This window comes from Cydia pomonella, chromosome 9 (assembly GCF_033807575.1).
Source record: "Cydia pomonella isolate Wapato2018A chromosome 9, ilCydPomo1, whole genome shotgun sequence".
Classification (NCBI taxonomy): domain Eukaryota; kingdom Metazoa; phylum Arthropoda; class Insecta; order Lepidoptera; family Tortricidae; genus Cydia; species Cydia pomonella.
Window position 1 is genome coordinate 18,173,309 of NC_084711.1, and position 26,259 is coordinate 18,199,567.

Sequence of the window (26,259 nt, forward strand, 5' to 3'; positions counted from 1 at the left end):
TTAATATTTTAAAATAAAAAATATTTTTTTTCATCAAACCCATACGTGTGGGGTATGGATAGGTCTTCAAAAATTCAAAAAAGTAGTTTTTTCTAATACGTCATAAATGGTACGGAACCCTTCATGGGCGAGTCCGACTCGCACTTGGCCGCTTTTCTGTTATTTACTTATAGTAGAAAATAAATAATGCCTGTACTTATAGTTTGGCAAGGGATCCACCAGTAGAAAAAGGCGGCATTTGAAAAATGTTGGCGCAAAGCGTCTTCCACACAAAAATTGAATTTCATGCTTTTTCTATTGACAAAATATTGGTATGATTAGGTACATAGATCTATTTAATATGTACTTGTTTTAAGTGAGCAGCATAAGTGTGTTTTTTTGGTTATATAAGGTTAAGAATAAAATACAATTTTTCGCCAAAATAATTTATTTGCAAATAATCCTGTACCTACATAAACTATTCTAAATATTATTATGTTAAAATTATGAAAACGTATTTATGAGTAATGATTAAAATTATATAATAAAATTGAAATAATTGTAAATTAGGTGTCAAAAATAACTTGAGTATCTCTTTTGAGTACCATTTTGTACATCAAATTCCTTGACACATCATGCAATAAGTTTCAAAAACTGAAAACTGAAGGATATCAATAATGTAAATAGGTAAATCGGGTCATTTGACATATCGAGGAAAAATGCGAATAAGTACATAGAGCAACTCTATAATAACATTAATAACAGACTAAGTGAACAACACGAAACCTTCCCGTAGTACTTGTGATAATATTCGATGATGTTACGTTCTATTATGTTGCGTATTGACTTAATATATTACTTCGAAAACGTAAACGTTACAGGCATCAAGAATGAATCAAACAATCGCGTTGTAGCATTCCATTGAGGCACACCAAACGAGAATGTTCGGTCGGAATTATATGAACAGCAGTGGCAGCATGGTTCCATTTTTAAATATCGCCTGTCACTATGCCCGTTACTTTCGCACTTACATACTTACCTACTGGATAGAACGTGACAGGCATGATGACAAATGATGAAGAACCGACCATCGTAACCCTACTGGCCTACATATCTTTGATGTTGTAGTGTTAAGTAGCAAGCTTCACAGATTATACAGTAGGTAGTAGTACATATTTAATAAAAGTTTTTTGTGGTTCCAGCGTGTATCCAAAATAATTACGTTACAGTATATTTTTCAGAGTCGCGCCCATATCTTGATGCCTCATAGGATTTTATTTTTGCAATGTTTTCTCGATATGAGCCCTTATGTCATAGTGCGATCCGGACGGGTTCTCGTTCAGAACTGTGCTACTACAACCATTGTCCCCTTTTGCTTGCTCCTGGTTCTTGATTCCTTGACTGTTATCTTTGCAGGCTAGTTGGGATTTTCTGGCTTCTTCGGCCTCCTCGGCCCCTTCGGCCTCTTTGATCTCGGCCTCGTCGAGAAGCTCCCGGTAGGTGCGGTTCCTTAGCTCAACTCGGGCTGTGTCTGTGAGCCTCATGGATTGCCGTTGCAGCATCTATGAATTGTGCGAATATTATAGTTCGGTAATCCTCAATGACGCGCAGATTTGTCAAATCAGGCACGCGTCCTCGTGAATGACGCGATCTATACATATTTGAATTTCGTAGATTCTTTTAACCACTAGCGGCCCATCGTACAAGCATTAGGACTGTGGGACGCTAGAGGTCAAATACCTATTATACCGTATAGTATAGTGTAGGTATAAGTATTTATACGAGGTCTTTTTAAGGTTTCGTAGTCACCTAGAAACCCTTATGGCTTCGCCATGTCCGTCTGTTCTTCCGCGGCTTTGCTTCGTGATCGTTTGTGCTAGAAAGCTGTAATTTGGCATGAATACATTAACCATGCATGGCGACAGAACGGTAAAATTAAAAACAAAAAAAAATTGGCTTCCTCCGCCGTATTTTTTTTTCTTTGACCCAATAGTGTGGTTTATCGTTGAATACGTATTTGAAAACGAATAAGTGTTTCCAAAACCATTTTGTGATAAAGTTAATATATTCGGAAATAATCGCCACGAAAGAAAAAAAAAATGTGTAAAATAAAAATAAATCGTGAAACAAAAGCTTAGTAAATACTTTCAATGAAAACGATAGCGAACATGATCGATCCAGCCGTTTTTGAGTTATTGCAAAAAATCTTCTCTTCTTAGCAAAAAGACCTACAAAGCGCTGCGAAGGCACTCCCTTAGTCCCTTATGCTTGTAATGTACAAGATACTTAATAATAGCCCCCGTTTGGCCTGTTCTGACAGAATGGTAACTATGAAACCCTACACTCAGCATGGCCCGACATGTTCTTGGCCGATATTTTTTATGAATAACACCTTCAGTCTACGTTCCGCGGCCCTCGGGACAAAGCTAATTTGTCTTTACAAAATAAAATATTCTCCGTTCCATCAGGTTTTGGAAGCAAAGATAATTAAGAATTAAGAAGCGATTGAATAACATACCATGCTTTTCCGTTTAACTTCCTTCTTCAGGTTCACCAGTTCTTCCTTCTTCTTTCGTCGGAACAATCCACACTGTCGGAAATTTCAGTATGATTATATATTAGAACCACATTAATAAGGGGAAGTATCTTTTAATATTTGTGTACAGCGGACGAACGTTAGACTTCACTATAGAGAGAAGAGACTACGTGTTCCAGGGTCTGCCATCTCAAGACCACGCGGGGGTAGCACGGTCGCATTCTGATCGCCTATCACCATGCCTGTCACGTTCTAACAAGTATGTAAGTGCGAAAGTGACAGGTGATAAAAATGCAACTATGCTGCCACCTACGGAAGGTAAAGGCAAGGAACAGAAACTCCTTAGGCAGAATTGTTGCAAAAGTGTCCAGCTGTCAGCTATAAATAATAGTTCCAAATCTCCAGAGTAGCGCTAGAGTAGCTAAGAACCTAGGCGTTCTTGACGGCGTGAAGTGCGCTGTCTATGATTAGATTTTTTTTTCAAGTATTCTAGGTACTGTAGCGCCACCTATTTGTTTTTTGTCGGACACTTTTTGGTATATGGAGATTTTGTTCCTTGCCTTCCATACTGCCACCGCTGAATCTAAAGCGAAAACAATTCACGCTTCTAAGCACTTCACGCTGGCTCTATTTGGCATAGTAGGGCCTGCCATCTAGTGGCTTCAATCTAAAAATGGAAACTTGACATAATGCTTAGCGCCAACAAAGAAAATTGATTGTAATAGATAGTTAAAGCCTACGAAAAAAAACCTGCTCCTTATTTTGACATCCAGAACAGATGGCGCTTTACTTCACATATGTTTTGCGGTCACTGAATTGTCAAACGTCAACTTGTGACAATCAGAGTTACCGCAAAATGTATGGAATTGTACAGCGCCATCTCGTCGTTTGGATAAAAAAAAAAAGTTTTGATATTTCAGTAAAGTAGCTAAAATTTCGTACATTGACTGGTCATTTCCTATCTCTATCGCACGTACATAATAATTATATTGCTGTCTCGCTAGCACACATTGGCATTGATCGTCGGCGTCATGAGTGGGATAGAAATATTATTAACCGCGTGAGTTAGAGCCTAGGGGTACGAATATGAATATGAATAATCGTTCTTAATTTAACTAACCATTTCAATAGTCAATATTGGGGATCTCTACAATACCTAATGTGCATTCTAATCTTACCTCGTAAAGAGCGAATCCAATAAGGCAAACAATGAGTATGCCCACGCAAACTGCTACCACTATGATCCAGACAGGCACTTTCCCTTCTTGAAACACCAAAGTGGTAAGTTCTCTGGGAAACAAAATAAAAAATATTGGCGATCAGGCAAGTCTAAGAAAATCGTGGCTCCAAGTTTGACAGCTGAATTAGTTAGAGTTACATAGTGGCAACATCTGAGGGGCTCCCGCGAAATCGAAATTCGCAAATTGGGGATCTTTCCCTTTTACTCCAATGAAGGCGTAATTAGAGTAGCAGAGAAAAATGCCCGCAATTTGCGAACTTCGATTTTCACGGTTATAGCCCTGTTGTCACATCAATCATGATTACGGGAGAACGAGGTAAGTTGAAACAGAGGTAAGTTGACAAAGACAATGTTACGGTATCTACAAGGTGTAACAAAAATAGCGGGGATCTGTTTGATGGCATATTTGGAAAAAAATAGTTTTCGCGTCAAATATTTTTTTCTTTTACTTTTTCATGATACCGAATATGACCCTAAAGAGAAACGCACTATTTTTGTTACAACCTGTATAATCGTCTTGAGGCAAGGACTCAATATTATCTAAGGACAGGCCTTACGGGCACTGCAAATGGTGCTAGTTCAGTGGTGTCACTCACGAATTCGAGCCAATAGTGCAGTCTAACGCAGCTAGTTGCGACCAATCGCGCGCGTGGTGCGAACTCATCAACCAATCGCGTTGTGGCGTTAGGCCCTCGGCACACGGCGCGTCAGCGTAAGATATCGTAATAAGCGCGTCGAACGAGAGCCCTACGAGCACGTACAATTTATCTCGTCTTTACGACAGGCGTAGCGTAATACACGCGTAAAAAAAAAACTTCTGACATAAGCAAACAATAAAAAAACTTCTTCATTTGACGAGAAAGTAAGATCATCGATACATCTGACACCAGTGACGCCATGATTTTAAGTATAAATATATATTATAATAGATAGAACACTTATAACACGAGCACGCTTACGCGACGCTTGGTATCCATAATTCTACTTGGCTCGTACTCGTAACGTTTATACGATACGTTTCTGCGACGCTTACGCTTACGCTCCGTGTATTGAGGGCCTTAGGGCTCCTCTACACGATGGCCCAGCGTAGGCCAGTCCAAGGGACGCAGCTATGCGGTGAAATGAGATAGCAATATCACTTGCTCCCTCTAACGCATAAATGCGTCCCTAGGACTGGCCTACGCTGGGCCATCATGTAGAGGAGCCATTTGACTGCACGATTGACTCGAATGCGTGTGCGTGACACCGCTGTGCTGGCCCTATTCTTATTGCCCGTAAGGCCCGTCCTTAGATATATGTCAATGAGTTAAACTCGAAAGATAATTTAAAACATGTTTTAAAGGCTGTTGACGGTTTGTGATCTTAATAGATGTTTATATAAATGATTTGCTGGAGTGGAGTTTACTATAGATACCAAGAGGTTCAATCAAATTTATTTAAATTGTTTTAGAGCAATTACGTCACGTAAATAAATATAACTTGCAGGTTTTATTTAATACTAAACTTACGTTTTTTCTTTCTCTTTCTTATCAGCGATTACTCTGAGGAATGTTTTCACTGTGGCGTTTGAATTTTGTAAAACTTTCTCTGAAACAAGTAAAGAAACATTAGGTAATTGGAATCAGGTTAAGTTGGTTGTTGCTGTAGCTATGTGCAATATGAAAAATTACCAATTACCAATCAACAAGAAGAACTTTTACTCTGGAAACCCTTATCAAGACAAAATGCTTTCAGAGTGCTTCTTGGTAAGTGATAAAATACAATACAAATACTCTTTATTTCACACCTCAACACAGAAAACAATCATCATCTTCCTCACGCTGTCCCGGGAAATAAATCCACATGAATGTGTTTAATAAGTCCAGCATTGACATCATGTCCCGAGAACTATGTTTATCTAGTATAATCGTAACTCAAGTATTGTGGGTTCAAAAAACCGAAAAAGCGCTTCGAAAAAAGGTAGGTAGTACTCTTGTGCTTCGCTTGGCTCGTCTTGGCTGGGGCATTACCGAGATCTGAAGAATTAATATAGCAACTCAAATAGAGGTAAATAATAGGCGGTTTTATCGTCATAGGAAGCGGAAATTATTAAATTTATGTCACACCTACTGAAGGTGTTCTAGAACCAATACCTGCTAACTTAATTCGTTTTTGCTGGTAAGTTGATAATTAAAAACTGTAGTGAGCGCTACTTATAATAATATTTTTTTTAAATAGATAACGATGTTTTAAATAGAAAAATCACACATTAACCCTTATCAAAGCGGAGGCGATTTAGTGACCACCTCAAGCGGCAGACATTCTGGCAGTGAAGTCTAACATTGTTCTGATGCCATCCCCCCATATTAGAATCTATAGCGAACGGTCTCGAACAACACCTAGAGAGATTCTCGTTAGGTGATTGGATGCAGTAAGGTGGTAGTCTTAGACACGGAGCGGATAGTATTGGACACGGCGGTTCCTCTCTGCCCGACTACCGGCAGCTTGGGCCTTTTTAGGGTTCCGTAGTCAACTAGGAACCCTTATAGTTTCGCCATGTCTGTCTGTCTGTCTGTCCGAGGCTTTGCTCCGTGGTCGTTAGTGCTAGAAAGCTGAAATTCGGCATGGATATATAAATCAATAAAGCCGACAAAGTCGTACAATAAAATATAAAAATTTAATTTTTTTGAGGGTATCTCCCCTACACGTAAAGTGGGGGTGAATTTTTTTTTGCTTCAACCCTACAGTGTGGGGTATCGTTGGAAAGGTCTTTCAAAACTAATGAGGGTCTTTAACAAACATTTTTTTATAAAGTGAATATATTCGGAGATAATCGCTCCGAAAGAGAAAAAATCGTGCACAAGTATAAAACCCAGTTTATGGAAATAAAACAGCTACGACCCCGTCAAGTCCGGGAGCAATACAAGCACAAACTATATAAGCCCGCGGTCAAGCTAGCACTTTCCTCTAAAAATGCGTACTGTATGTGTATTGCCATTTATAATAAGTTACCGGACATGTTACTTATCTACGCAAGAAATGACCTAATTTTGAACGCCAGCGTCGTGGATAGCGACTGCGCTGAAATATTGCACGCGCAACTGAAGATAAATACCTATACGCAACTACATGTCATAGTTGTTTACAGACCACCGAACCTCAACAAAATAAGTTTTATTGCCCAGATAATAAATATCATTAACTCCATACCGACTACGTGTGAAGTTATACTTATTGGAGACACAAACATCAACCTTAAGGACCAATCGAACCCAACGGTAATTAACTACACGACAGGAATGGCGGAGTGCGGCATGGAATGCGCGATAAGTGATAATACCCGGGAGCAGATCGTAGAGGGGCGCCTTGTGACGTCATGCATTGATCACCTATGGCTGCGTGCGCGCACCGGCGCCGCCGGCGAGAACCCTCCAGAGGCGTACCTACTGACCTGTAATATTTCTGACCACTATCTTATTGGATTACGGATGCCCTACGGTGATAACGGTAATGAGTGTAACATGAGCTCCGATATTAAGATAAGAAAGCTGAACAATAGGTTGGTGCGTGAAAAATTAGGAGGAGTTAAGTGGGACGATATAGCGTCCATAAAATGTCCTTTGCTCTTATGTACTAAATTGGTAAGTGTGTTTAATAATATATATAGAGAGTCAGAAACTGTGAATAAACCATGTAATAAAAAACGCACTGCGCAACCATGGGTTTCGGCGGACTTGCACAAAATGATTAATAGGCGTGATGAGTTATTTCGCATATGGAAATCGAATCCAAAAAATACGAACTATAGATTGCAATACACTAGATTTAGAAATAAAGTAAATCATTTTATTAATAAAGCCAAAAATGAGTATAGGCAAAATGAACTAATACAATGTCAACATGATAGTAGAAAGATATGGGCCAAGATAAATTGTTGGATAGGAAAAAGTAAGGTTAGTTTGGATGACATTATTATAAAATATTTAGGTAAAGTGCATAGTGTTCAGTATATTTGTGATAATTTCTCTAAGACTTTTACAGAGGAAATACAAAATATTAAACATAATTGTAATGAGAATTTTTTAACTAGATCGAGTTACGTGAGAGAGTCCATGGTAACGCTTCGATTTGTAAACACGAATGCATCTGAGGTTGAGCGAGTTATTGATAGGTTATCATGTCATAAGTCACCGGGAGCGGACGGTATTAGGGTCGAGGATGTCAAATGTTTTAAGGTACAGTTGAGTCCAATTATTGCTGCATTTATTAATATGTGCGTGTCGAGGGGTGTTTACCCAGAAGAGCTTAAGCTCGCTCTAATTAGGCCTATTTTTAAACAAGGGTGTCATTTAGATTTTACCAATTACAGGCCGATTGCTATTCTTTCTGTCATTAATAAGATTACAGAAAAAATAGTAGTCCGCCAGATAACAGATTTTTTGGAAAAACACAACATCATTTCTGATGCGCAACACGGCTTCAGACGTGGCCGGAGCACCGCCACTGCACTTGCAGAGTTCACAGACTATATAAACGAGTGCCTAAATGAGAAAAAGCAGTTGGTGGCGGTGTTTATCGACTTCAAAAAAGCATTTGACACCCTCGACCACTCTCAGCTCCTGCAGGCCATGCACGAGTGTGGCGTGCGGGGCCCGCTGCTGGCGTGGCTGCGCGCCTACCTGGCGGCGCGCGCGCTGCGCACGGTGGTGTGCGGCCGGGCCAGCGAGTGCGCCTCCGTGCGCTACGGCGTGCCCACCGGCTCGGTCTATGGTCCTGTCGGCTACATCATGCACGTAAATAGTCTATGTAATGTGGTAAGTGACTGTAAAATGTATATGTATGCGGACGATACGTGCATGTTGTATGCAGACAAAGACGTAACGGTTGCGATGCAAAAAGTTCAGAAGGATTTAGAAAACGTAATTAAGTGGGCTCACGATAATGGCATTATTATAAACCTTAGCAAAACTAAATGCATGTATATACGCTCGCCATATTGTAGAACAGAAAAGGCTCAGCTAAGTGTGATTGGGCATGATTATGATTGTTTACATAAAGCGGGGCGGGATTGCAGGTGCAACGAAATCGACTTTGTAGAAAGCTATAAGTACCTTGGGTTGACAGTAGACTGTCACATGTCTTGGTCAGCGCACGTAAATAACGTATGTGACAAACTTAGATCTGTGCTCGGAAAATTCTATCATCTACGAAGTATAGCAAACAGGGCCACATTGTATACATTATATCACGCACTTGTAGATTCCATATTATCTTACGGTCTAAGCAGTTACGGTCGGACTTTCTCCTCGTACCTAGACAGAATTAAAGCAATTCAGATCAGATTTTTAAAATTCTTAGTAGACAAAAAAACAAAACGGTCATGTAAAAACAGTTACGATAGACTTTTTTCGATTTGTAATGTATTACCAGTACATGAAAAATGCTCACTACTCATAGCCTTAGAACAATATAGACGTGACGAGTTCAAAAAACCATTAAATCATAAACTACAAACAAGAAGCGTTACCAAGGAACTAACTCATCGTAAACTATTGATTCCAAAAACTTGTAACTATTTTGGGAAGCGGACTAGGAAATACTTGGTGCCCATGATCTTAAATAATGTTACCGATCAAGTTAGATCCTGTCATGATGTGTCCAAAGTTGTGTATAAAAAGAGGCTAAAGAAATCACTATTGGACAGGTTCGAGCAGAATTCTTGACTCGCTTATGTTATCTTAACTAAGTCACTAAGTATATATACTTAACTAAGTAATATAGATCTTTTTTATGTAAGAAAAATGTCACTTCTGTGGACAATATTACTAAGGAAAAGGATTAGGAATACTAAGAATAACTAATCAGATGGATCCCAGACCCGGTGTGGAGCCTTTCCACATTAAAAACGTCATTAGCATAACGTATATTTAAAAAAGTTAAGATTACTACGACAATTTCTGTGGGAATGTTCTGTGGTGGGTCTATGGACAGGCTTGTTTCGCTTATATGTGTAAAATCATTTATTGACAAGGGTTCTACAGCGACTAAACTAAACCAATAACTAGCTTAAACTTAGCAGTTATTTTAATTTACAATGTTAATGTTAGCTTGAATTACATAATACAATGACCTGTGATCAATAACAGTATGTGATAATCACTCTGTAGTTTAAGTTTTAACATACCAAGGTTTCAATATACATACGTATGCAAAAGCGGCTATAGTTATTAATATTTACAATACTAGTTGATGGAGGGTAGATTTAGTTTTTTTTTTTTTTCTGCCAACAAACTGTACTGCAGTTTGGCAGATTAGTAGTTTAAGGCTTTTTGTAATCTTCTTGTGATTCAAATAAATTAAAAAAAAAAAAAAAAAGGAATGTGATTTTAATAAATTTAAGAATTTAATCAAACAATGGCTAATACAAAAATGTTATTATAGTATAAAAGACTTTCTAAATGATACTTAATGTTTAATAATTTCAAAATGTATGACATGTTAATTTAATTTAATTTATTTATGTTAGTTATAGAATTAAGTTAAATTATTTCAAATCGATGTTATATAATGTGATTATGTGTGTGTGTGTGTGTGTGTGTGTGTGTGTGTGTGTGTGTGTGTGTGTGTGTGTGTGTCGTCTGAAATGTATGTACGCCTGAAAAGGTAGAGTTTGGTGAGACTACTAGAGTAGCAATTTTAGCTAATATATGTAACCCATTCTCCACATGCATTAATAAATTATTTCATTATTTCATTTCATAAAAAAATGTGTCCCCCCCCCCCTCTTTAACTTTTGAACCATAGGTCCAAAAAATATATAAAAAATCGTGGAAGTAGAGCTTAAGAAAGACATTAAATGAAAACTATAGCGGACATGATCAGTTTAGCTGTTTTTGAGTTATCGCAAAAAGTTTCTCCCATAGTAAAAAGACTTACTTTAGGTACTGATTATATGATATTTTCTCAAACATTGTCTCAGAGGCGATCTCTAGAAACTCCAAAAAGATTCAAGTAAGCCGCTCTAAATTCTGTATCCAACCTTGGATGACTCCTGGGCTAATTAGGTGTTCAAAACAGAGAGACAAACTACATCGGATATCGCGGCAATTTCCAAAAGACGAAACTAAAAAACTTGTATACACAAGATATCGCAACTTTTTTACTAATCTTCTGAGAAATCTTAAAGCGGAACATGAGAGAAATGAACTCACTGCCCACAGAAAGTCGCCTAAAAAACTGTGGAAAACCATAAATAAAATTACACATCGGAACCCTACGAACTCTACTGCGCAAAATCTGACAAAGATCAAAGTACTGAAAGAGAGTCCCTGAACGTATGTAACGAATACTTTGCTTCTGTCGGTCAGGACCTTGCCAACATAATCTTAACAGAGGAAAATGAAACACAAGAGTCTTTGGCAGCCAAAGTTAAAGTAAAAACATCAAGATTTAACTCAATATTCATCTCCCCTACAGATAAAAGAGAGGTTCTCAGCCTAATCCAAAAATTAGACCCAGATAGTTCTCCAGGCCTTGACAATATTAACAATAAAATTTTGAAAGCCATTGCTTCGGCTATTGCTGAACCCCTTGCAGTGATTTTTAACCAAAGCATAGAAAGTGGTATATTTCCCACGGCTTGGAAAATATCGGCAATAGTACCGATTCACAAAGGAAATGCCAAAAATGAACTCTGCAACTATCGGCCTATATCACTACTGGGATGTTTCTCAAAACTTCTAGAGCGAATTGTGAATAAAAGGATAGTTACATACCTTGAATCCAATTGTCTTCTAGCAGATCGTCAGTTTGGCTTCAGAAAGGGAAAATCGACCGAAAATGCCGTTACTCTTCTCACAAACATTGTCTCTTCACATTTGGACGAGGGTCGGGCCTGTGTCGGAGTCTTTCTAGACTTAGCGAAAGCCTTCGACACGGTTTCTGTCCCCATCCTTTTGAGAAAACTAGAGGCGTACGGGTTTCGAGGGAATACACTAAAATGGTTTACTAGTTACTTGACTGAAAGAAGGCAGTGTGTCCAAGTTGGGGAACACTTTAGTGACCTGAGAGCGGTTTCATTTGGCGTACCACAGGGCAGCATTTTGGGTCCTACCCTTTTTCTATTGTATATCAATGACATTACACGTATCCCTTTAAAAAATGCTGAACTGCTGTGTTATGCCGATGACACCGCTATCGTCTTTCACGGTTGCTCTTGGGAAAACGTCTATAGCCTTGTCCAGCACGGTATGTCTCTAATGTCAGGTTGGTTAAAGCAGAATCCTTTAACTTTAAATACAACCAAAACGAAATTCCTTTGTTTCCATAAGACAGCGGCTTCTTCACCAGGACTACAGATGAAACTTACAGTCCACAACCGTGGCTGCACTGTTAATTCAGCCCAAACTTGTGTGTGTGACCACATGACAAGATCGAACACAATAAAGTACCTCGGAATTGTGATAGACGAGAAATTAAACTTCAGGCCGCATGTGGAGGCACTGGCGGGTAGGGTCCGAAAGCTGATATACACTATGAAGTGGCTAAGAGAATCAGCTGATTTCCCCCTATTAAAAACTATTTATACGGCTCTTGGACAGTCGATAATTAATTACTGCATCCTTGCCTGGGGAGGTACAACCACGACTATCCTTCTGAAATTAGAAAGAGCGCAAAGAGCGGCGCTGAAGGTAACCTTAAAGAAATCAATTAGGTACCCTACGAAGGACTTGTACAATGACGCTCAAGTACTCAGTGTTCGGAAGCTCTATCTTCTGAGGGTGGCTTTGTCGGTACACAAAATGGTGCTCAACTCATCTAACTACAATAGTTTACTCAAAAATCGAATATTTAAAATTCCTACGAATGCCGTCAAAACCACATTTGCACATCGTTTTTCAGTCTTTCTGCACCCCCGAATCTATAATCGTCTAGTTAATTTGTACAATTTTAAAGAATATTCGGTCGTAGAAGTAAAAAAGCTCTTAACAATTAATATGATGAATTTATCGTTTTTAGACACAGAAAACATTATTAAGATAACACCCTAACATAACACACACATACCTCCTCCCCCCCAACACAATCTCTCTCTCACACACACACAAACACACACACACACACACACACACACACACACACACACACACACACACACACACACACCCACACACACTGTGCTGACACTAAATAAGAATTAGGCTTTATAAGCTTCTCTTATAAGTTATCTGCTTGTATTATCTATTACTAAGCTTTATTAATTTTAATTTCCTTATCCTACTTTTTCTTTCTCTGTTCAATATGGTAGCCAATAGCCGCTTATGTAATATATTTAAGTAAATCGTATAATTTCCCTCACGGGACAGGCTTTGCCTAGTGTGGGGGTCAGAATAAATTGTAACTTGCTCTAATATTTTTTTTGGAAATAAAACTATTTGTATTTGTATTTGTATTTGTATTTGTATTTGTATTTGTATTATGCAAATTTGCCTATTTGTTTAACTCGCGTGAAAGGTACCGTTTCATCCCTTGGTTAACAATTTACTATACTTTAAGCTCCAGTTTAGCTTATTGTGACGGAAGAGTAACTACGGAACCCTACACTGAGCGTGGCCCGACATGCTCTTGGCCAGTTTTTTATTTAATGATTTTACTTGTATATCCATATTACAAATCCCTAGCCTAAGGACACAAAAAATAGGAAAATAAATAAACGATGTTGTATACATACCTAGTTCATTAGGTACCGTAGTGATAGGTATGACCACGGTGATGGTTTCCTTGCGGTTCAGGCTTCCCAGCTCACAGCTTAAGCCGTGGAAGTCGCTCTTACTATTGTCTTTCTTCACTGGGCACGAAGCTCTTTCAGATTCGCCGCTATATATCTTTAAATGTTATACGAAATGGATTAGTGTGGCTAAAAGAGAGTAAGTTACACAGAAGTTATCGAATATGTCAGTTTGACACTGCTAAGGCAGTCGTGGTAAGGCTGAAGAAATCAGAAGTTGTTTGCTTTTGATACAGTTTTATAAAAATGATAGTTGTTAGAGTCAGACCAAGCTAAGTTGGCAGCGATTTTGATAGCCCAGCCGGTGCAAGTACGTTTGACGTTTAAAATAACAATCAGTATTTTAAAAGTAAAACTTATTTATGCTACTTTGTTTGTATGAATAAGTGACATAATTAAAAAAGAAAAACTATAAATCCCTAGGGAGTTATAGCTTTTTTTTCAGAATTCATAACTCCCGCGGGAACAAAATAGGCCTTTGTCCTTCAGTACACCTGCATGAAATAAGATCTTTATCGAGCAAGTGTGACGAATAGATTTAATAGGTGTTAGTGAGAATATTTTCTAATAGCAAACACTAACTCGCTCAATGATTCTTTCGTCAACTCGCCTTAGGCCGCGGCCAGACGCACGTGACCGGCAGGACGGCGAGCAGAAAATCAAGGCCATTCATACATTTTGGTTGAGCGCAATTTATGAATGACCTTGATTTTCCGCTCCCTGCCCCGCCGGTCGGGTGCATGAAGGGCGCGGCTTACTCATACCTGTATGAAATTATCGTAAGTAATGTGAGGTCCTTTGAACAGCCAGATGTCACCAACGAGTCCGACCCAGTTGATCTCGCCTACATTCGATATCTAAAAAAAATATTGAACAGTACATAAAACAACAAATAATTAAACAGTGTTGTACTTTTGCAGCTACATTAATTTATCCATGACGAGGTAATGGTAAGAGTGCATTACCTTTAATTCGTTTACAATGAGGATAACCGCGAAAAACATATCGCAAGATGGCGCTTCGTTTAAAAAAAATACTTATGCCTTAGATATTATGTTAGATTCATGGAAATATAAACTATCTTTATAGTGTTTTGTAAGCCAATAGTCCTGATATTTGTTCCTGAGTTATTTGTGTTTTCTATGTATATAAGTATGTATTTATATATATACGTATGTATATCGTCGCCTAGTACCCATAGTACAAGATTTGCCTTGTTTGGGACTAGGTCGATCTGTGTAAGATTGTTCCCAAATATTTATTTAGGTATTTATCTGTGTTCCTGACAGTTGGTAACATTTAAAACTTGTGGGGGTTTTAACTTTTAACCTTTTCACTTATTTGAATCCATCGCTAACTTACGGTATATGTATGATGTAATTTCTTTTCACTCTTAAAGCCATCTTTACGGAAGAATACTGGTTCGCCCTGGACCGTTTTGCTGTAAATGAAACGTAAAGAGTAGAAATTAATAAGAGGCCTGCGCGAAGCTGAAGTCAAAACGCAGAGGACCTTTCGACAATTTAATTAAATGTAAGCGCTACTCCTTCATTATCTTGCATGAAATATTAGCTTGTCTTTTAAACGGGTTTCAAGTGATACATCATTATGTACGTGTTGGCTGATTTCAGGTTTTCCTTATTTACTTCCAGTTTGAGATTGACACATATATTTATTATTGTCATACAACATTCATGTGGCATACATCATTTTAGAGTTGTTGAAATTATTTTTCCGTCTATTAATTAAATTTCTAATATTTGTTATGGGAGTTTGTCACGCGATGGGTTAGTTACATTATTGAATTTATACCATTTGTGCCGTGAAAAAAAAAAACATATTATTATAAAATGAATCACAAACTAGATGTAATTCACCTCCACAAGTTGTGAGCACAATAAAATAAAGAAAAATAATTGAAATATATAAAATCAACAGAAATCAACCTTTCAATCTTCAATCCGTCAACATTAGTTATGAGATCAAACTCAATAGAACTTTTGTCGTCCGGGTTGTTGGCGGTCTCGCAGCGGTTATAGACTTCGGCCACGACCTTTATTTTCTTAGTATCGCTCGTCAGTGCCTCCAGGCCTATTTCGATGCTCTGGTCATATGCTGCCTGTAAGTAAAACATGCAATTAACCGGTTTTCAAAACCGAAGTGATCCCATAAGTGCTCCGCGAACAAAGTTTTGTATTTCACCGGTTTTTAAAACTGAAGTGATCCCATAAGGGCCCCGTGAACAAAGTTTTGTAAGAAGCATTAAAAAAAAATGCTTTTATACATATAAGGGGTTTTTCAAAGGCAATAGCAACCTCGTTAACTAGCAGTGCTTGTTATAAAAACTTCAGGTAAAAGGAGGGTGGGCCAATTGACCTATTTGAGCAATAAGGGCAAGCGGTATGCCACTGGATAGATTATTCCAAGTTGTAAAACCTTTACAATGGCAGGTAGTCTAAAATCTGTGTGTGAAAAGTTATCGCCGCAAAAAGTAGTGTGAGTTGAAACATGACTATAGTTTTTTCGATAAGTTCCTGTGTCGCAGATCATGAAAGTTTTTTTATTGTCGATGATTTTGTGTCACGATCTTTTAGTTTGTTATTCGTTATCTTATGTTTTTTTTGTGTCAGATTTTTTTTTTAAGCAGAAAATCGACAAGTCTCGCCATACAAAAAATGGAGTATATCAAAAAACCTTTCCGATGGTATGTTGCTTATTTTTATTGGTTCATAGGCCAGGGTCCAAACAAATTTGCCCATACTCCTTGTTAGGGTCCTACTGGACGTAGTAATAATAATGCGGACTGTATAAAAATAGGCTGGTTTATTACAAATAAATCTCGGCTTCACATACTCCACCAGTAACGGACGAATACCGTATTAGTTCTTTATAATTGTTTGGCCGGGATTTATTTGTAATTAAGGCGGAATAAACCAGCCTATTTTTATACAGTCCGCATTATTATTTCTACGTCCAGTAGGACCCTAACACTCCCTTATGGTATACTTTGTGATTTTCAACAAATTTCAACCAAGGTGACAATACCAACTGACATGAAATTTTAGTACACGAATATGAGCGATAACGAAATGTCATACAGACTGTGGTAAAGTAGTGTGACAGTCGGTGCCCTCACATAAGTATCCATATTTCTGTACAGCTACGACGACGTGGTTACTTAAGTTGGGTAGGGCGGCAACTCTACATGTAGTTTTGTTAACATATATCTAATATAATTGCTATAATCCTGTTTATTTTTGCATGCGATTTCTTCTCCCTGCTCTATCCCGCGCTACCGATATATGAGTAAATAGCTACCTCGTTTAAATCCCAGGTGGCATTAGGCTTCAACGCTCTCTGTCGCTGGCAGACTCTGCACGAGTCGCTAGAGACGCTGCAGTGCGGTGGCGCACGGTGCACGTTTGCCGCGCCGCCGTACACGCGGAGGACCACGCACGGCCGGTACGCAGTGTCGGCGTCGCCGTTCCGCACGGAGACGTCGAAGCGTACGGTCGACGACGACCCCATTAGGTATGGACTCCTGTAGTTGTATAGAGTTTAGCGCTTGAAGTAAAGTCCTTTATGATTGCAACCATAACAATAGTTGTAATGGTTAATAGTTTGGAATTTTCAAAGAATTATATACGATTTTCGAATCTAATCTTGATGCGAGAAAAACTTCCAATCTGAGGTCGCAGGGAATCCTTGGATGAGGCCTTCAAACGACCGGTCGTTGTGCAGATCCTTAAGGTAAGCCTTGTTTAGCAATGGCGACAAACGTCAGTGTCGACTAGTACAGGTACATGGGTCAGTAAACTTTTTCAGAAGAGCCATCTTCAATAGAAATCGCCAGTTCTTGGAACGCAATGAGTCAAAATTATTAATTTTAAGTCTTATACCGTATTAATTTTTTAGGTGACTGGAAGAGCCGTATTTGTACCTCCAAAGACCCGCATGCGGCTGCGGTTTGCCGATCCGTGGACTAGTATGATGACGATTAAACGTCAAATAAGGTAATCAATCACTAATTATAATCTACATAGACATAAGATTTTTGATTAATAATTCAAGGCACTACAGGTAAGACACTAATAGTGTAAACATGTGTTTAATGTTACTTACTGTATGTTGGTGGTAAGTTTGACAGACAGTTTTGGTTGGCATGGTTGCCTTTTGCACTCCGCCGCCCGCACGGACATGGCGTGCCGCAGTTTACTGTGGCGGCTCACGGTAGCTTTCGACGGATCGAATTCTGTACTATTTGCTGGATCATCCAATAGTTTCGCCGTTATGCGGAACTCGATTTCTTCCTCGTAGTCGCCGTTCTGTAACAGATGGTCGTCGTAATTTTCCTCCAACTAACAAATAACTTGCAAATTGTTAGATACCACGGGAAGATCTCATGTCCAGACTTAGTTTGACTTTTTGAATGCGTGTTTGGTGGTTACAAAGTTAGATTACCTGTTTTGCGAGACAATCGCGTAGAAAATTCGGAAAATTTTGGGAAACCTAATAACGTCGCATAGATGGCCAAAAATCCATATGCCTGGCGCAACTGGATTTCTCTGTGGCGCTGGATGTTAATGCATGTAATAGCCTATAAATATTCTTTCAGAAATTCTGATAGAATGATCCTTATTGCACATGAAGCATAATGAACCTGCTCCGATGGAAAGCCAGATACAATTCTACACAGATATAATTCTGTGTATTTAAGACCAGCGGCCTGCCGGCAATGCCCGTCAAGTATGTAAGTGCGAAGTGACAGGCATTGTGACAAGTGATAAAAATGCGAATGTGCTACAGCCGCCAGTTTACCTCAGATGTCGTTACATTAATGCTCCTGCAGCCGTTAGGTTTTTCATTATTGTCGAGTAACTCATCGTATTCTATAAAATCTTCATATGGCTTTGCGTCAGTCAAAGTAGCATTTGGGTGAGTTATCTTGACTTTTACTGCGAACTCTGAAAATAAATACATATTGTAACAAATAGTACTAGGGTGGTAGCAAAGATGACACACGTTTATCAGCGAACGCCAAGTGAAAATTAAATGGGTTCCTATATTTTTATGTACACACGCTTTTATTGCTGACTGTAGATTTTTTATACTACCGCGCTGGTAAACAAGCATACGGCCCGTGTGATGGTAAACAGTCATCGTAGCCTATGGACCTATAACTGTGCTCAAAAGATCGAGACAGTATTTCACACCGGCCCACCGCCTACAACTTTATAAGGCGCAGGTGTGCCCGCACATGGAATACTGTTCTTATCTATGGGCAGGGGTACCCCAGTACCAGCTTCTCCCTCTGGACTGCATCCAACGAAGAGCGACTCGAATTGTCGACTGCCAGCGTATTCCGGATCGGCTTGACTCCTTGGCGCTGCGTAGAGATGTGGCCTCGCTCTGCATTTTCTATCGCATGTATAACGGGGAGTGCTCCGAGGAATTGTTCGGATTAATCCCTGCCGCTTCTTTTCGCCATCGCCCAACGCGACAATATTTCCATCCTCATCACTTAAATAGTTGGCAGTCCTAAACTGTGCGTTTCTCCAGAAACTTCCTGCCTTGCACAGTTAAACTGTGGAATGAACTGTCTCCTGCGGTATTTCCGGAGCGATATGACCTTCAAGAAAAGAGCGTACTCCCAACGCAAGCAACGCACTTACAACCCCTTTGGTGTTGCAGGTGTCCATGGGCGGTGGTAATCGCTTACTATCAGGTGATCCGTCTGCTAGTTTGCCTCCTGTATCATTCCAGAGGCGGCCCTAACACTCCGCACCCTAGTTGAGCTCTCTCAACCTTTGCACGTCTTATATTTCTGTCAAGTACGTACTTTTCACTAAACTCGGAAACCATATGTTTATGTTTGACTACCTTACCACTGCATCATCAGATAAGCTCCATGTTAGTATATTATTGCAATTTTTTGATATCTTGAATAGTTTTCAAGATATCCTCTCTTGAAAATTTATTTGGGGCTTTCAATTTTGTCTTGATATTTACATTACAGTGAAGCTACTAGGCCCTGTTTCGTATCGTTATTGTATAAATCGGGAGTGCCAAATTCATATACTCATACGGCCCGCCTGATGGTAAGCAGTCACCGTAGCCTATGAACGCCAGCGGCAACTCCAGAGGTGGATTTAATACGAAAACGATACCAAACACGGCCTAGCAGCTTCACTGACGTAGATAGCAAGATAAAATTGAGAGCCGATAAATAAACTTTCAAGAGCCGATATCGCAAAAACTATACAAGATATCGAAAAACTTGTCTAAATTAAAGTTGTAACAAATTTAATCAACTTTAATTGTGTTTCAAGCATTTCACTCTACAACTTTGTTTAAGTATTCGTTGCCTAGCCTAATAATAAAATATAAATAGAAACGAAAGTTGTCAAATTACTTACTAGCTGTAATATTTTCTGGTTTACGAGGATATTTTGCATTTAGGCACACATCAAATGCAAATGAAGTCTTATCAGTACGGTTCTGAAATAAAGTCAAGTTATGGTACTATTAGCTAATTTAAAATTTACGCTGATAATGCCCTGACCCTTAGGCCTCCCGGTTTCAACCGTAGAGGCCAAGGGGCTAAGCCAAGATGATAATCGTTTGCGATACGACAACGAAACACTATCTGTCTCTCTTTCACTTTTTCATATTTAGTGCGATAGGGAGACAGCGTTTCGTTCTCGTAGCATAAACCCAAGGCCCAGGGCGTTAGCTGCGTTGGCCTCGGTCACTGGAAATTGAAATAAATTCTGTCTAGGAAACGCTGTTTTGGTAAAATTTAGCATCTTAGCATTTAAACTAATTTTAGTTTAATAAAAACCTGGATGGTCTACTATTGTCATTGTGTCAGTTTGTATGTGTGTGTGATAGTTCGATGTATGGAAGGTAGAGGCAAGGAACAGAAACTCCTTAGGCAGAATTGTTGCAAAAGTTTCCAGCTGTTAGCTATAAATAATAGTTCCAAATCCCTCCAGAGTAGCGCTCGAGTAGCTAAGAACCTAGGCGTTATTGACGGAGTGAAGTGCGCTGTCTATGATAAGATTTTTTTTCTCAAGTATTCTCGGTATTGTAGCGCCACCTATTTATGGTTTTTTGTCGGACACTTTTTGGTATATGGAGATTTTGTTCCTTGCCTCCACCTTCCATAGTTCGATGTCTCAAAGCAAGCATCCATCATACTATAGAGCTGACACATACGTGTACTCGTGAGAGACAGAATATAAAGAAATTAAAAACACGTTTTAACATACCCGACAACATACTCGTACCACAAATAATTAACCTACGCAATTTAGTTGGGTACCTACATTGTTGTCCACCAAGCATAGGTGTACATAAACTGTTTTGACGTGGCACTTTGGACTTTTTAGAAGTATGCAGAAATGAAAAGTGAGACTATGACAAGGACAAACAATAACAGCGTTTTCTCTGCTGCTTCTATAGGGAATATTACGCGAAACTCTGCGTAGGGGGCGCCACGGTCTACCGTGTGGAAGGTAGAGGCAAGGAATAGAATTTCCATAGGCAGAACTGTGGCAAAAGTGACCAGCTGTCAGCTATAAATAATAGTTCCAAATCTCTCCAGAGTAGCGAAGAACCTAGGCGTTATTGACGGAGTGAAGTGCGCTGTCTATGATTAGATTTTTTCTCAAGTATTCTAGGTATTGTAGCGCCACCTATTTATGGTTTTTTATCGGATACTTTTTGGTATATGGAGATTCTATTCCTTAACTCTACCTTCCATAGTCTACCGCGAAACAAGAAAATCACAATTTCATAATCTAACCTCTCTATCACTCTTGCATATTCGAGCTATGAAGTGGCAGATAAATAATTTTCGCGTTTCCTGGTAGGCCCTTTGTAAACAAACCGCCTTGATGCATCAATGTCATATTTTATTACCTGTGAAAACTTGTCAAAAAAGAGTTTAAGGCACATTATGTATAAGTTACTCTATAGTTTATGAAAGGTGCTAGTGCTACACTCTGACGGCAGAACATTGCAGTAATACTCCCTATTGAAAGTTCCATAAGACTCGATCATATTACTACTCCTCCCCCCACCCTCCACCCCCCCTTCTCTGAGTTCGATGTTGTGTCTTAAGAAAAGAAAGACAAGGTTTTACCTGCAGGTTAGGAACAGCAGTATTTATATCGACGGTGATAACTGTCAAACAGTGGTACACCGCCACACTGTTGCTTCCAGGAGCTCCTATTGCCAGATCTGTGTAAACAAACGTTCATGTTTATAAATTAAAATTAAAACCATATAATTACATCACACGGATTTCATGATTGTTTTGCTCTTCCACCCCTCCTTGTCATACTTAGTTACATTTGGCAACCTCCTCCCCCCTAGTGTGACGTCACATATTTGGCAATTTTGATTTCAACGAAATCAGCAATTCTAGTTAAGTATTATTATTTTAATAAAAAATATTAGAAATTTTATGACACGAAACCAATAAAAATGTTAGGAATAAAATCTATTATTTAACTGTATAACATAAACAAAAAAAACCATGTTCGGTTAGGTACAGGTGAAGTTAAAGTGACGTCACAAAGTTTGTTACATCCCTCTCCCCTTTGTCACGTGTCACATTTCCTTGATCCCCTCCCTCCCCCTAAACGTGTGACGTAATAATGGATGACCCTTAAGCTGATTTTACTTACAGGCTAGGTAAGTAAGAGGCAATAATACGTATATAAAACTAGGGACACTGGAAATATTCCGTATAGATACATAATTACTGCACCGCCTGGGCTATAACCGCGAAATACGCGCATCTTGCTCTTTTACTCCAATTAAAGCGTAATTCTAGTGACAGAGAAAGATGCCCGCAATTTGCGAGCTTTGGTGTTCGCGGTAGGCCCTCAGGACCCAACCATTTGTTGCGTCCTAAAACACCGAGGACATTGCTGTATGTGTCCCGTCTACATTACCTTACGAAGGTCCATGACATCGTAAAGTATGTACGAGTGAAGTACAGTTTCGTCCTGAGACTCCTGTGGGACGCAAAGTTGGAATCTCGACACAATACGAAGTTTAATTCTTTTCTGGTCGTGTAACGTCTAGCGACCTTCACCATAGAAGAGTTTTGGCCGAAGGGTGTCAAGTTTCAGCGGTTCCACGGCCGGCTCCCTCACACTGCGGTTGCGTAATTTAACGCATCCATAATGTGTTTTGAAGTTTTTAGTTTTAAGATATATTTTTTATAGTATTTAGTGTATGCTGTTGCTAATTTTAAGATATTCCATCATCTATGGGCCACTATAGTTGCCTGAAAATATGTTTTTCATTTAATTACATTTCAAATTGCCTGTTTTTGGTACTGGCACAGTAGAAGTAGTATTTCATTCTGAATCGTCCTGCACTACCCCGCCCCAAATGGAGTTACTTCACCATGCGGCGGTAAATTGATAGGATCTCAGTTCAATAAGAAACTCGACGACGGGCAGTTCAAAATCCGGGTGTATTGTACCATGTATAATTTATTTGTAACATGTAGTCACGGTTACTCCAAAATATTTTTAACTAACTGCCTCGAAGAACTCGCCTACTTACGATCAGCGAGAAGCGAGCAACGTTGAATAAGATTTTTTTAATGTTAATATTCGTTTCTTTTTTATTGTGGAACGTTGTGCCACATTAAAACTTAGATACAGATGTCGCTATTGACGTTGTCACAGTTGCAATGGTTAAATTCGCGTTGAATGACGGATGGTCAGCTAGCGCAATTAGTAACGCGTAGGATCCCCAATTTTAAAGATGTGGGTTGGAATCCCACGATGGCTAGAGTTTGATGATGATCATCGTTGATTTTTTCATTGTGATTGATATCTGTATATACAATTTATATGTCTTTTTCTTTTCCAGTGCCAAATAGTATTGAATGCACTGGAAAAATAATAAGTACAAGGAAGGCAATATGGAGGATAACAATCTATGTGTATGAAAAGTGTCTATCAAAAAACCTTGAATATGTGGCGCCACAATACAACGCGAACAAATTTTTGACTTTGATATAAAAAAAAAACAAATGACTGACAGCGCTCTTCACTCCGTCAATAACGTCTAAGTTCATGTCATGTCCTTGTGCTACTCTAGCACCACCAGAGAGATTTCGAACTATTATTTATAGCTGGACCCCTCAGCAACAGTTTTTCCATTAGAGATTGCTCTCCTTAGAAGGCAAACCGCGCCGGATGATAGGAATAATAACTGAGAAGGTACAGCAAAAATATATCTAATTAAAAATATTAATCAATAACTACAAGCCCGACACTAAGCCCTATTTAGACGGATCAAGAACTATTATTTAGGTATTTGGTCGATGACTGACACATGCAAGCTTTCGCGCTGTGTAAATGGGGATTGACTGTAACATGAAGAAGCTAAAAAGTTTAAAATCAACTTGCCACTGCATGCGTTATCAGAGTACTTATTGGCGATCAGACTCAGGCCCAGGTTCTGGAAGGTGTCAGCTTCGGGCTTGAACTTCTGCAGATAAGAGGTGGTCATCGATTTGTCGTCGAGGGCCGACCCCGCGTACAGGTACACGGCACCCTTGCCATCGTCTTCATATGGAGCCCCTATGGCTATTTCTGTAAACGAATGTGTATGAAAAATCTTGGTGTTATTACTGTTTATCATGTTGTTAAAGGGGAATATTCCACTATACTTTAGTTTATCATCAAACAAACATTAACAACACTGATTTGCTTAGTAGACTTATATGCTTACGGCGATACTCGTATTTTCTGACGGATGAGACGAATCGTTTCTTTGTCAATGTTTTATTTAACGAACCATTTTTTTACAACACGTAGTACACATAGTAATTGGCCACTCCTAATAAATCAGAAAGAAACAAGCCAATAGAATAGAATATCTTGGGGAAAACGAACCATATTAGTAGTTCTTTCTTCGGGTTAGAACGTTAAACCACAAATGTGTGGATGTTAATTCTTAGGATTGACTTCCTGACAATTAGGTAGAAGGACTTACCATCTTTTCCGTCGTTGTCCATGTCCCCGATGTTGGCAATGGCGTAGCCAAAAAATGCTCCATATTTATTTGAACCTTTAATTTGCTTTACGTTCTGCATAGTCTGCAAATATTATGGTTCATTAGTTTAAGTAGGTAGTGATTTGTGGCTTTATGTCAGAAAAGGGGCCCTATGCTTCATGTGTACGAGTATAAGGACCTTTCCATCAGAAAATTTTCGTGTGCTTCATGTGCATATGGATCCTTCTATAATGGCAAGACACATTTTCTTGTTTGGTACATATTAGTGTAAACCGAAGAATTACGTTGATAGAAAGAGTTGTAAAAAGTCTATGAGATAATCGTACACCAGAATTTGACAGATGAACTTAGACGCTGCGCGGCGTAATTTGTTTGTGGGTCCAAGTGAATTGCCAACCGACAATTTCGACAACCAGTAATACCACACATAGTACAGAACAGTACAAAGCCTAGCCTTACATAATAAAACAGCTGTTATAGTTTATATTATACAAATCTCCCACATAACTAATATTTATAAATTAACATATCCTAATATACTTTATAGTTACTTACTTTCATTGTCTTATGCCTATAAATGTACACGATGCCGGTGTGGTAGTTGTCGTCGCCACTGAAATGCGCGGGCGCACCGACGAGTAGCGAGGTAGTGTCGCCGTCGAGTTTGGCCGAGCACAACGCGACGCCGAACATGGACCCCACCCCTCCTGCTGGGTCATCCACTTCGGACTGCCACTTTTGGTCATAGTCAAATATGAGCACCTGAAATTAAAGTGAGTCTGAGATTTAATAATTTAAAAAAAAACGAACTCTTCAAAAGTCTCAAATTCTGTGGTTTTCATCAGCAGTTAAATTTTACCTTTCAAGAGGCACAGCTTATAATAAATAAAAATACCGTCACTAAGGTATAACTCATCGCTTATACAATGTGTGTGTACACTATAGTGGAGCCATTAACCACGTTACATTAATATTTATTTATTTAAACTTTATTGTACAAAATATATACACCAATGTACAATTGGCGGACTTAATGCCAAATGGCATACTTTCTCTAGCCAAACAGAGAGCCAATTGGTTGGTTGGAAATATACTCACATAATGACTGGTTTTTATTGTCCTTGAGTACATATTTCTGACCTACCTTTCCGATGCCGTGATCACCATATGGAGTGCCGATTGCTACATCAGGCTTTGGATTTCTTGCGCGTGTTTTAAAAAAAATACCACTTGCAATACTGTATCCTGAAAATAAACAATTTTGTGTAACATACAATGTTGTGAATGTATAATGTGACAAGATACAAGTGCGAAGGAAATTCGCAACGAGTGGCGTTAAATTAAAACACGAGTGCGAATACGGCCAGCATTATGGGCACCCCTTGTCCGTTGACGGCGATTTTGGGGCAATTTTTTTTACCTATACGTTAAGGTATTGTAGTCAGTTTTATTATGTTTTTGTTTATTTTTCCATTGTACTTTTTAAGATTAGATTAATAAATACTATGGATTTCCTTGTTAAAAGGACATAAAATGAAAGCCAGATCATTTTGAGAAACACATTGTGATTGGCGCAGTGGATGGAGAATGGAGTAGTGGACGTGAATATCCACGGACTCGTTGGGTCGACGTAGCAAAGGCCTGCCAGGGATCTGGCTCCTATTATTAGAATGGTAGAAAATCGTGCAG

The 26,259-nt window shown here is 39.0% G+C and overlaps 1 protein-coding gene across 1 annotated transcript in view; it reads right to left on the minus strand.

Annotated features, from left to right (window-relative positions):
* Positions 1 to 409: 409 nt before the first annotated feature.
* Positions 410 to 26,259, minus strand: part of LOC133521578 (integrin alpha-4-like) — a 41,285-nt gene continuing 15,435 nt past the window's right edge. The window contains exons 9-25 of the mRNA XM_061856612.1: positions 25,715 to 25,815; positions 25,126 to 25,332; positions 24,550 to 24,652; positions 23,961 to 24,146; positions 21,668 to 21,765; positions 19,938 to 20,019; positions 18,340 to 18,485; positions 17,644 to 17,846; positions 16,840 to 17,062; positions 15,468 to 15,640; positions 14,884 to 14,962; positions 14,286 to 14,378; positions 13,465 to 13,618; positions 5,264 to 5,342; positions 3,694 to 3,805; positions 2,498 to 2,569; positions 410 to 1,541 (exon numbers count right to left, since the gene is read on the minus strand). Of these exons, the coding sequence (XP_061712596.1) occupies positions 1,254 to 1,541; positions 2,498 to 2,569; positions 3,694 to 3,805; positions 5,264 to 5,342; positions 13,465 to 13,618; positions 14,286 to 14,378; positions 14,884 to 14,962; positions 15,468 to 15,640; positions 16,840 to 17,062; positions 17,644 to 17,846; positions 18,340 to 18,485; positions 19,938 to 20,019; positions 21,668 to 21,765; positions 23,961 to 24,146; positions 24,550 to 24,652; positions 25,126 to 25,332; positions 25,715 to 25,815 (2,399 nt within the window). The 3' untranslated portion in view covers positions 410 to 1,253. The remainder of the gene's footprint in view (positions 1,542 to 2,497; positions 2,570 to 3,693; positions 3,806 to 5,263; positions 5,343 to 13,464; positions 13,619 to 14,285; positions 14,379 to 14,883; positions 14,963 to 15,467; positions 15,641 to 16,839; positions 17,063 to 17,643; positions 17,847 to 18,339; positions 18,486 to 19,937; positions 20,020 to 21,667; positions 21,766 to 23,960; positions 24,147 to 24,549; positions 24,653 to 25,125; positions 25,333 to 25,714; positions 25,816 to 26,259) is intronic.